The 12,977-nt window shown below is 44.8% G+C and overlaps 1 protein-coding gene across 2 annotated transcripts in view; it reads left to right on the top strand.

The window, feature by feature from the left end:
• Positions 1 to 12,977, top strand: part of LOC139381006 (myosin X, like 3) — a 144,749-nt gene that overhangs the window by 114,219 nt on the left and 17,553 nt on the right. For both annotated transcript variants that reach the window (XM_071124232.1, XM_071124233.1), the window contains exons 29-32: positions 5,802 to 5,925; positions 6,386 to 6,683; positions 8,894 to 9,101; positions 10,884 to 11,020. In XM_071124232.1, the coding sequence (XP_070980333.1) occupies positions 5,802 to 5,925; positions 6,386 to 6,683; positions 8,894 to 9,101; positions 10,884 to 11,020 (767 nt within the window). The remainder of the gene's footprint in view (positions 1 to 5,801; positions 5,926 to 6,385; positions 6,684 to 8,893; positions 9,102 to 10,883; positions 11,021 to 12,977) is intronic.

The raw sequence follows: 12,977 nt of genomic DNA, 5'->3' as shown, positions 1-12,977 counted from the left end.
CTGGGCCTGTACAGTCACACTGTAGTGTAGTGAGGTACTAAACTGGGCCTGTACAGTCACACTGTAGTGTAGTGCGGTACTAAACTGGGCCTGTACAGTCACACTGTAGTGAAGTGAGGTACTAAACTGGGCCAGTACAGTCACACTGTAGTGAGGTACTAAACTGGGCCAGTACAGTCACACTGTAGTGAAGTGAGGTACTAAACTGGGCCTGTACAGTCACACTGTAGTGAAGTGAGGTACTAAACTGGGCCAGTACAGTCACACTGTAGTGAAGTGAGGTACTAAAGTGGGCCAGTACAGTCACACTGTAGTGAAGTGAGGTACTAAACTGGGCCTGTACAGTCACACTGTCGTGAGGTGAGGTACTAAACTGTGCCTGTACAGTCACACTGTAGTGAGGTTCTAAACTGGGCCTGTACAGTCACACTGTAGTGTAGTGAGGTACTAAACTGGGCCTGTACAGTCGCACTGTAGTGAAGTGAGGTACTAAACTGGGCCTGTACAGTCACACTGTAGTGTAGTGAGGTACTAAACTGGGCCAGTAAGGTCACACTGTAGTGAAGTGAGGTACTAAACTGGGCCAGTACAGTCACACTGTAGTGAAGTGAGGTACTACACTGGGCCTGTACAGTCACACTGTAGTGAAGTGAAGTACTAAACTGGGCCTGTACAGTCACATTGTAGTGAAGTGAGGTACTAAACTGGGCCAGTACAGTCACACTGTAGTGAGGTACTAAACTGGGCCTGTACAGTCACACTGTAGTGAGGTACTTAACTGGGCCTGTACAGTCACACTGTAGTGAGGTACTAAACTGGGCCAGTACAGTCACATTGTAGTGAAGTGAGGTACTAAACTGGGCCTGTACAGTCACATTGTAGTGAAGTGAGGTGCTAAACTGGGCCTCTACAGTCACATTGTAGTGAAGTGAGGTACTAAACTGGGCCAGTACAGTCACACTGTAGTGAAGTACTAAACTGGGCATGTACAGCCTTGTTCTAGAATTGAAAAAAAAGCACAACACCCCAAAGCAAAAATGGGTTTAGATGTCTTTCAGTCACACTGTAGTGAGGTACTAAACTGGGCCAGTACAGTCACACTGTAGTGAGGTACTAAACTGGGCCTGTACAGTCACACTGTAGTGTAGTGAGGTACTAAACTGGGCCTGTACAGTCACACTATAGTGAAGTGAGGTACTAAACTGGGCCAGTACAGTCCCACTGTAGTGAGGTACTAAACTGGGCCTGTACAGTCACACTGTAGTGAGGTACTAAACTGGGCCAGTACAGTCACACTGTAGTGAAGTGAGGTACTAAACTGGGCCAGTAAGGTCACACTGTAGTGAAGTGAGGTACTAAACTGGGCCAGTACAGTCACACTGTAGTGAAGTGAGGTACTAAACTGGGCCAGTACAGTCACACTGTAGTGAGGTACTAAACTGGGCCTGTACAGTCACACTGTAGTGTAGTGAGGTACTAAACTGGGCCTGTACAGTCACACTATAGTGAAGTGAGGTACTAAACTGGGCCAGTACAGTCCCACTGTAGTGAGGTACTAAACTGGGCCTGTACAGTCACACTGTAGTGAGGTACTAAACTGGGCCAGTACAGTCACACTGTAGTGAAGTGAGGTACTAAACTGGGCCAGTAAGGTCACACTGTAGTGAAGTGAGGTACTAAACTGGGCCAGTACAGTCACACTGTAGTGAAGTGAGGTACTAAACTGGGCCAGTACAGTCACACTGTAGTGAAGTGAGGTACTACACTGGGCCAGTACAGTCACACTGTAGTGAAGTGAGGTACTACACTGGGCCTGTACAGTCACACTGTAGTGAAGTGAAGTACTAAACTGGGCCTGTACAGTCACACTGTCGTGAGGTGAGGTACTAAACTGGGCCTGTACAGTCACACTGTAGTGAAGTGAGGTACTAAACTGGGCCTGTACAGTCACACTGTAGTGTAGTGAGGTACTAAACTGGGCCAGTACAGTCACACTGTAGTGAAGTGAGGTACTAAACTTGGCCAGTACAGTCACACTGTAGTGAAGTGATGTACTAAACTGGGCCAGTACAGTCACACTGTAGTGAGGTGAGGTACTAAACTGGGCCTGTACAGTCACACTGTAGTGAAGTGAGGTACTAAACTGGGCCTGTACAGTCACACTGTAGTGTAGTGAGGTACTAAACTGGGCCAGTACAGTCACACTGTAGTGAAGTGATGTACTAAACTGGGCCAGTACAGTCACACTGTAGTGAAGTGAGGTACTAAACTGGGCCAGTACAGTCACACTGTAGTGTAGTTAGGTACTAAACTGGGCCAATACAGTCACACTGTAGTGAAGTGAGGTACTAAACTGGGCCAGTACAGTCACACTGTAGTGAAGTGATGTACTAAACTGGGCCAGTACAGTCACACTGTAGTGAAGTGAGGTACTAAACTGGGCCAGTACAGTCACACTGTAGTGTAGTTAGGTACTAAACTGGGCCAATACAGTCACATTGTAGTGAAGTGAGGTGCTAAACTGGGCCTCTACAGTCACATTGTAGTGAAGTGAGGTACTAAACTGGGCCAGTACAGTCACACTGTAGTGAAGTACTAAACTGGGCATGTACAGCCTTGTTCTAGAATTGAAAAAAAAGCACAACACCCCAAAGCAAAAATGGGTTTAGATGTCTTTCAGTCACACTGTAGTGAGGTACTAAACTGGGCCAGTACAGTCACACTGTAGTGAGGTACTAAACTGGGCCTGTACAGTCACACTGTAGTGTAGTGAGGTACTAAACTGGGCCTGTACAGTCACACTATAGTGAAGTGAGGTACTAAACTGGGCCAGTACAGTCCCACTGTAGTGAGGTACTAAACTGTGCCTGTACAGTCACACTGTAGTGAGGTACTAAACTGGGCCAGTACAGTCACACTGTAGTGAAGTGAGGTACTAAACTGGGCCAGTAAGGTCACACTGTAGTGAAGTGAGGTACTAAACTGGGCCAGTACAGTCACACTGTAGTGAAGTGAGGTACTAAACTGGGCCAGTACAGTCACACTGTAGTGAGGTACTAAACTGGGCCTGTACAGTCACACTGTAGTGTAGTGAGGTACTAAACTGGGCCTGTACAGTCACACTATAGTGAAGTGAGGTACTAAACTGGGCCAGTACAGTCCCACTGTAGTGAGGTACTAAACTGGGCCTGTACAGTCACACTGTAGTGAGGTACTAAACTGGGCCAGTACAGTCACACTGTAGTGAAGTGAGGTACTAAACTGGGCCAGTAAGGTCACACTGTAGTGAAGTGAGGTACTAAACTGGGCCAGTACAGTCACACTGTAGTGAAGTGAGGTACTAAACTGGGCCAGTACAGTCACACTGTAGTGAAGTGAGGTACTACACTGGGCCAGTACAGTCACACTGTAGTGAAGTGAGGTACTACACTGGGCCTGTACAGTCACACTGTAGTGAAGTGAAGTACTAAACTGGGCCTGTACAGTCACACTGTCGTGAGGTGAGGTACTAAACTGGGCCTGTACAGTCACACTGTAGTGAAGTGAGGTACTAAACTGGGCCTGTACAGTCACACTGTAGTGTAGTGAGGTACTAAACTGGGCCAGTACAGTCACACTGTAGTGAAGTGAGGTACTAAACTTGGCCAGTACAGTCACACTGTAGTGAAGTGATGTACTAAACTGGGCCAGTACAGTCACACTGTAGTGAGGTGAGGTACTAAACTGGGCCTGTACAGTCACACTGTAGTGAAGTGAGGTACTAAACTGGGCCTGTACAGTCACACTGTAGTGTAGTGAGGTACTAAACTGGGCCAGTACAGTCACACTGTAGTGAAGTGATGTACTAAACTGGGCCAGTACAGTCACACTGTAGTGAAGTGAGGTACTAAACTGGGCCAGTACAGTCACACTGTAGTGTAGTTAGGTACTAAACTGGGCCAATACAGTCACACTGTAGTGAAGTGAGGTACTAAACTGGGCCAGTACAGTCACACTGTAGTGAAGTGATGTACTAAACTGGGCCAGTACAGTCACACTGTAGTGAAGTGAGGTACTAAACTGGGCCAGTACAGTCACACTGTAGTGTAGTTAGGTACTAAACTGGGCCAATACAGTCACACTGTAGTGAAGTGAGGTACTAAACTGGGCCCTTCACACTGTGTGTGTTCCAGGCGTTTCTTCTGTTCATTCAGTCTACTTCTTCTGTCCTGTGATTGGTCCTGCCCTGCTCCAACAGTACCATGAAACTGTTTCATTTTTTAAATTTTTTTATTTTTTTATTGTCATACTGTTGACTTGAATATTGTCTCGTGACAAGCCATGAGATGCTAGTCTGGTCCCAGATCTGTTTATGATGTCTTTGTCAACTCCGCGGGAGTTGGGCGGCCTCGCGGTTAGAGCGTGGAAACCTGTTGCTCTGCCTTTAAATAAGGCACTTAACCCACATTTCTCCAGGGTACTAAACTAAGCCCACTCGATGTCGGGATATTCAAAATGCACATTTTCATTACACACGTGTACAAGTGTTTAACAGCACAATTATACAGGGCATTCAGAAAGTATTCAGACCCCTTGACTTTTTCCACATTTTATGTTATGTTACAGCCTTATTCTAAAATGAATTAATACATTTAAAAAAATATATCAATCGACACACAATACCCCATAATGACACTGAAGACAGGTTTTTAGAAATGTTTGCAAATGTATTAAAAATAAAAAAAAACAGCAATACCTTATTTACATGAGTATTCAGACCCTTTGCCTGTATTGAGCTCTATAGTTCCTCTGTGGAGATGGGAGAACCTTCCAGAAGGACAACCATCTCTGCAGCACTCCACCAATCAGGCCTTTATGGTCGAGTGGCCAGACAGAAGCCACTCCTCAGTAAAAGGCACATGACAGCCCACTTGGAGTTTGCCAAAAGGCACCTGAAGGACTCTGAGACCATGAGAAACAAGATGATCTGGTCTGATGAAACCAAGATTGAACTCTTTGGTCTGAATGCCAAGCGTCATGTCTGGAGGAAACCTGGCACCATCCCTACGGTGAAGCATGGTGGTGGCAGCATCATGCTGTGGGGATGTTTTTCAGCTGCAGGGACTAGGAGACTAGTCGGGATCATGGGAAGGATGAACAGAGCAAAGTACAGAGATCCTTGATGAAAACCTGCTCCAGAACGCTCAGATTCTCAGACTGGGGCAAAGGTTCACCTTCCAACAGGACAACAAACCTAAGCACACAGCCAAGACAACGCAGGAGTGGTATCAGGACACGTTTCTGAATGTACTTGAGTGGCCCAGACTTGAACCCGATCAAACATCTCTGGAGAGACCAGAAAATAGCTGTGCAGCGACACTCCCCATACAACCTGACAGAGATTGAGAGGATCTGCAGAGAAGAATGGGAGAAACTCCCCAAAATACAGGTGTACCAAGTTTGTAACATCATACCCAAGAAGACTCGAGGCTGTAATCGCTGCCAACGGTGCTTCAACAAAGTACTGCGTAAATGGTCTGAATAATTCCATTTTTATTTTTAATAAAACATTTTTTTGCTTTGTCATTACGGGGTATTGTGATGTCATTATGGGGTATTGTGATGTCATTATGGGGTATCGTGGGTAGATTGATGAGCAAAAAACCCAATATAATCCATTTTAGAATAAGTCTGTAACCTGACAAAATGTGGAAAAAGTCATGGGGTCTGAATACTATCCGAATACACTGTAAGCACCCTCCTAAGTATAATGAATTACGACCTCTGACTCCTAACCCCCGACCCCTGTGTATCCCCCCCAGGAGAGCAGTCTGAACGTGGAAGCTGTGGAGCAGACGTACTGGAGGAACCCTATCCTCAGATATACCCAGCACCCCCTCCACTCCCCCCTGCTTCCTCTGCCTTATGGGGAGGTCAACATCCACCGTGAGTTATTACTGCTTTAACCTCTTTAACCCTCCACGGACTTCTACAACCTCTTTAAACCTCCACATACTTCTACAACCTCTTTAACCCTCCACAGACTTCTACAACCTCTTTAACCCTCCACGGACTTCTACAACCTCTTTAACCCTCCACGGACTTCTACAACCTCTTTTACCCTCCACGGACTTCTACAACCTCTTTAACCCTCCACGGACTTCTACAACCTCTTTAACCCTCCACGGACTTCTACAACCTCTTTAACCCTCCACGGACTTCTACAACCTCTTTAACCCTCCACGGACTTCTACAACCTCTTTCACCCTCCACGGACTTCTACTACAACCATACAGTTTCACCATTCATTCTGGTTGACAGAAATGAAATGTATGAAGCCCTGTGGCTTTCTCTCGCCATGCTTTTTGTTAATGAAGTTTCCCCTCTCTCTGTCCTCCCCCCCCAGTCCATAAGGAGAAGGGCTATGCCAGCCTGCAGGACGAGGCAGTGAAGATCTTCAACTCTCTGCAGGAGATGGAGTCTGTGTCTGACCCCGTGCCGATCATCCAGGGCATCCTCCAGACCTGCCACGACCTACGCCTGCTCAGAGACGAGGTCTACTGTCAGCTCATCAAGCAGACCAATCACGTGCCTCAGCCCGACAGCTCGGCCAATCGCGCCCACTGGCACCTCCTCACCTGTATGAGCTGTACCTTCCTGCCCAGCCGGGGCATCCTGCGCTACCTCAAGTTCCACCTTAAAAGGTACTTTATTTACCTCCAGGTCCACCTTAAAGGGTACTTTATTAATCTCCAGTTCCACCTTAAAGGGTACTTTATTAATCTCCAGTTCCACCTTAAAGGGTACTTTATTAATCTCCAGTTCCACCTTAAAGGGTACTTTATTAATCTCCAGTTCCACCTTAAAGGGTACTTTATTAATCTCCAGTTCCACCTTAAAGGGTACTTTATTAATCTCCAGTTCCACCTTAAAGGGTACTTTATTTACCTCCAGTTCCACCTTAAAGGGTACTTTATTAATCTCCAGTTCCACCTTAAAGGGTACTTTATTAATCTCCAGTTCCACCTTAAAGGGTACTTTATTAATCTCCAGTTCCACCTTAAAGGGTACTTTATTAATCTCCAGTTCCACCTTAAAGGGTACTTTATTAATCTCCAGTTCCACCTTAAAGGGTACTTTATTAATCTCCAGTTCCACCTTAAAGGGTACTTTATTAACCTCCAGTTCCACCTTAAAGGGTACTTTATTTACCTCCAGTTCCACCTTAAAGGGTACTTTATTTACCTCCAGTTCCACCTTAAAGGGTACTTTATTTACCTCCAGTTCCACCTTAAAGGGTACTTTATTAACCTCCAGTTCCACCTTAAAGGGTACTTTATTAACCTCCAGTTCCACCTTAAAGGGTACTTTATTTACCTCCAGTTCCACCTTAAAGGGTACTTTATTAATCTCCAGTTCCACCTTAAAGGGTACTTTATTAACCTCCAGTTCCAAGTTATGCTCCCAAGTACACTATTCCTTCATGCCTCCGTCAGTACATAAGTCATGCTCCAATCCTTATTTTTATATTTTTTTGTACAATTATTCCTGCAACATAATATAATATACAGTTGTACAGTAGTCCATGTTATTATCTCCTAGAGATGAACAAGGCCAGTTTGGGTTCAGGGTGAACCACTCAACAGAGACCGTATGTTACTGTCTCCTAGAGGTGAACAAGGCCAAGCTGGACAAAGGAGGTGTTGTAGGTGCAGTTCTCCTCAGAAAATCCTTTGACACTGTTAACCACAATGTCCTCTTCTCCAAGCTGTCCAACTTCAACATCTCATCAAGTGTTTTAAAATGGATTGAGTCTTGTAAAATCGTATCCGGCTGCCTGGATGCAATGTGACCTACCATCACCAAGGGACCACACTATGGGTGTACCACAGGGGTCAATCCTGGGCCCTTTGTTATTTAGTCTCTACCAGGCCGTGGATGATAGTTATTTATACACATGGAAGAAATGCTGATGAAGTGGCAAGCAAACTAACGCTATCATTATCGAAAGTGGCTGAAAGGTTCAACCACTACAGCCTCAATGTGGGGGGAAAATGGTAGCTATGTACTTCAATATCTGGGTGTTATCCTAGACCCTACTTTGAACTGTAAAAACACATCAAATATATACAGAATAGTCTTCGTACACATGTTCATGACATCAGGAACTCTCTCGACAGAGGCAGCCAAGATGGATTCTCATACAATGATTTTCTGACACCTGTCCTATTGTATCGGCAGCCAATTAAACGTCAGTTGAACCCCTTCGATCTCTGTGTAAACAAGTACTTAAGATCCTGGACAGGAAGTCACATCATTACTGTCACTGGGATATTCTCACCAAGTACAATCTGTTACATTTGGACAACTTCCTTTTTCTCAGATCATCAATAATGTTGCAGCCCCACCTCTGAAAGATTTTGTCATATTAAGCTCTGAACAAAACAGAGGAGTTAGCCGGACCTCCACAAGCTAGAGGACACTGTCATTCCTCAACGAACAAACAGTCAGTGTTGTCCACCTCAGGAAATGGAATTCTCTCCTCTCTACCTTTAATTAAAGCACTAGGGACTTTAAATCCTGCTCCATGGAGGTCAAAGTGTGGATCAGTCCTGCATTTGTTATACTGCTGTGTATTTAGTAAGGGAGTGTGGATGAAAATTAGCTGCGTTTACCTAACTCTGGTGGAAACCTATTTCATTGTCTGAAATTGGTTTTTATTTGCACATGGTCCCTTTAATTAAATGACAGCTTTGAGCCACAAGCAGAAAGTGTCCCTATAGCTTCTAATACAAACAGACATATGTTCTGTGATTGATTTGTATGGATGAGTAAACTGGACAGTATGACATCAGTAACGTTGATTTGCTCCTCCTCTACACCTCAGTGACTCTCTCTGTCTGTTCTTCTCCAGGGTGAAGGAGCAGTTTCCTGGAACAGAGGTGGACATGTTTGCCCATTTCATAGGTGAGTCTCTGAAGAGGACCAAGGTCAGGGAGTATGTTCCGTCTCAGGAGGAGATCGTAGCCTTACTGACCAGGCAGGAAATGACTACTACGGTCTACTGCCACGGAGGAGGATCCTGCAAGATCTCCATCAACTCACACACCACCGCTGGAGAGGTAATGGTCCCCAGCAAGAAAACCAAAAATAGTCAGACAGACAAGGGAACTAAAAAAAAAACTGTAATTAAACAACCAAAACCAAACAGGTGGGGTGTTAGGAGGGGTTCTGAAAGACACTCATGGGGGGTGTCCACTGGAAGTTGACTAGCAACAACAACTGGGACCTAAAAGACACTCAACATGAGTGTCCACTACATTTGCCCAAGAACAGGCAAATTCAATTAAAACCCACACCAAACTTAAAGACAGGAAGTAAGCCTAAAAGTGGAGCAAAACCAATCAGGGAAATCAGATTGTCTAGAAACCAAAATAGTGAGAGCCAACTAAAGTTAACCCTCCACATCTATCAAGACAACTGGAGCAGTGGGCCTTCTCTTAAATAACACCTGGGCCAGCACAGGTGAAACACCTTCCCACTAACGAGATAACAAACCAGCACAGGTGAAACACATACTGACTAATGTGGTGACACCAATCGGTGCGCCCCACATGCTAACGTGCTAACGTTCAACCTCAAAGAATAAATGGAAAGAACAAAGCCTGTAACACCTTCCACCTTAAGACAACATACACAGGACTAGCCAAAAGATAGGACACACCTACTTATTCAAGGGTTTTTCTTCATTTTGACTATTTTCTATGTATATTGTAGAATAATAGTGAAGACAAAACAACACTCATGGAATCAAGTAGTAATCAAAAAAGTGTTAGATTCTTCAAAGACGCCACCCTTTGCCGTGATGACAGCTTTGCAAACGCTTGGCATTCTCTCAACCAGCTTCATGAGATAGTCACCTGGAATGCATTCCAATTAACAGGTGTGCCTTGTTAAAAGTTAATTAGTGGAATTTCTTTACTTAATGTGTTTGTGCCAATCAGTTGTGACAAGGTAGGTTTGATATACAGAAGATAAAAGACCAAGTCCATATTATGGCAAGAACCGTTGAAAATGTGAGCTGACTTGGTCTTTTAACAAATAGGGCTATCTATTTAATAAGCAAAGATAAATGACAGTCAATTCAGAGCAGAATTCAAGAACTTTGAAAAATTATTCTAGTATAGTTACAAAAACCATCAAGCGCTATGATGAAACTGGCTCTCATGAGGACCGCCACAGGAAAAGAAGACCCAGAGTTACCTCTGCTGTAGAGGATACGTTCATTAGAGTTAACTGTCTCTCATGAGGACCGCCACAGGAAAAGAAGACCCAGAGTTACCTCTGCTGCAGAGGATACGTTCATTAGAGTTACCTGGCTCTCATGAGGACCGCCACAGGAAAAGAAGACCCAGAGTTACCTCTGCTGTAGAGGAAACGTTCATTAGAGTTAACTGTCTCTCATGAGGACCGCCACAGGAAAAGAAGACCCAGAGTTATGTCCAACCTCGAAATAGAAAAACCATAGCCTGTAACATACGATGCTCTATGTCCCTCTATGGGGTGTCCTCTACATACGATGCTCTATATCCCTCAATGGGGTGTCCTCTACATACGATGCTCTATATCCCTCTACATACGATGATCTATATCCCTCTACATACGATGCTCTATATCCCTCAATGGGGTGTCCTCTACATACGATGCTCTATATCCCTCTACATACGATGATCTATATCCCTCTACATACGATGCTCTATATCCCTCAATGGGATGTCCTCTACATACGATGCTCTATATCCCTCTACATACGATGATCTATATCCCTCTATGGGGCAATCCTGCATTGGTACATCCATTTTCTCCAGCCTGTGTTAATGTCCCTCTGTCCTGCCTGTCCCCAGGTGGTGGAGAAGTTGATCCGAGGCCTGGCCATGGAGGACAGTAGAAACATGTTTTCCCTGTTTGAACACAACAACACTACGGACCGGGCTGTGGAGAGCAGAGTCATCGTGGCTGACGTACTCGCCAAGTTTGAGAGGTGAGAGTTCAGCTGGAGAGAGAGAGAGATGCACAGAGAATAGCCTGGTCTCTGATCTGTTTGAGGGGTGAGAGTTCAGCTGGAGAGAGAGAGATGCACAGAGAATAGCCTGGTCTCTGATCTGTTTGAGGGGTGAGAGTTCAGCTGGAGAGAGAGAGATGCACAGAGAATAGCCTGGTCTCTGATCTGTTTGAGGGGTGAGAGTTCAGCTGGAGAGAGAGAGATGCACAGAGAATAGCCTGGTCTCTGATCTGTTTGAGGGGTGAGAGTTCAGCTGGAGAGAGAGAGATGCACAGAGAATAGCCTGGTCTCTGATCTGTTTGTGCTGGTGTGTCAATCCCTATGGCCATTGACAGTTTTATTTATTTTTATTTAACCTTTATTTAACTAGGCAAGTCAGTTAAGAACAAATTCTTATGTACAATGATTTTGCCAATAGGCAAAAGGCCTCCTGCGGGGACGGGGGCTGGCATTTAAAATTGAGGACAAAACACACATCCCGACAAGAGACAACACAACACGACATAAAGAGAGACCTAAGACAACAACATAGCAAGGCAGCAACACATGACAACACAGCATGGTAGCAACACAACATGACAACAACATGGTAGATACACAACATGACAACAACATGGTAGCAACACAACATTACAACAACATGGCAGCAACACAACATGACAACAACATGGTAGCAACACAACATGACAACAACATGGTAGCAACACAACACGACATAAAGAGAGACCTAAGACAACAACATAGCAAGGCAGCAACACATGACAACACAGCATGGTAGCAACACAACATGACAACAACATGGTAGATACACAACATGACAACAACATAGTAGCAACACAACATTACAACAACATGGCAGCAACACAACATGACAACAACATGGTAGCAACACATAACACAGCATGGTAGCAACACAACATGACAACAACATGGTAGCAACACAACATTACAACAACATGGCAGCAACACAACATGACAACAACATGGCAGCAACACAACATGACAACAACATGGTAGCAACACAACATGACAACAACATGGTAGCAACACAACATGACAACAACATGGTAGCAACACAACATTACAACAACATGGCAGCAACACAACATGACAACATGGTAGCAACACAACATGACAACAACATGGTAGCAACACATGACAACACAGCATGGTAGCAACACAGCATGACAACAACATGGTAGCAACACAGCATTACAACAACATGGCAGCAACACAACATGACAACAACATGGTAGCAACACAACATGACAACAACATGGCAGCAACACAACATGACAACAACATGGCAGCAACACAACATGACAACAACATGGCAGCAACACAACATGACAACAACATGGCAGCAACACAACATGACAACAACATGGCAGCAACACAACATTACAACAACATGGCAGCAACACAACATTACAACAACATGGTAGCAACACAACATTACAACGACATGGTAGCAACACAACATGACAACGACATGGTAGCAACACAACATGACAACGTCATGGCAGCAACACAACATGACAACGTCACAACATGACAACGACATGGCAGCAGCACAACATGACAACGACATGGCAGCAGCACAACATGACAACGACATGGTAGCAGCACAACATGACAACAACATGGTAGCAACACAACATGACAACACCATGGTAGCAGCACAACATGGTAGCAACACAACATGACAACAACATGGTAGCAGGACAAAACATGGTACAAACATTATTGGTCACAGACAACAGCACAAAGGCAAGAAGGTAGAGACAACAATACATCACACAAAGCAGCCACAACTGTCAGTATGAGTGTCCATGATGGAGTCTGAATGAAAAGATGGAGATAAAACTGTCCAGTTTGTGTGTTTGTTGCAGCTCGTTCCAGACGCAGCTAGCTGCAGAGAGGAGCGACCCAGGGA

The sequence above is a fragment of the Oncorhynchus clarkii genome, chromosome 22, assembly GCF_045791955.1.
Source record: "Oncorhynchus clarkii lewisi isolate Uvic-CL-2024 chromosome 22, UVic_Ocla_1.0, whole genome shotgun sequence".
Lineage (NCBI taxonomy): Eukaryota > Metazoa > Chordata > Actinopteri > Salmoniformes > Salmonidae > Oncorhynchus > Oncorhynchus clarkii.
Note: the sequence above shows the minus strand (reverse complement) of the source record. Positions and strands in the feature narration are given on the sequence as shown.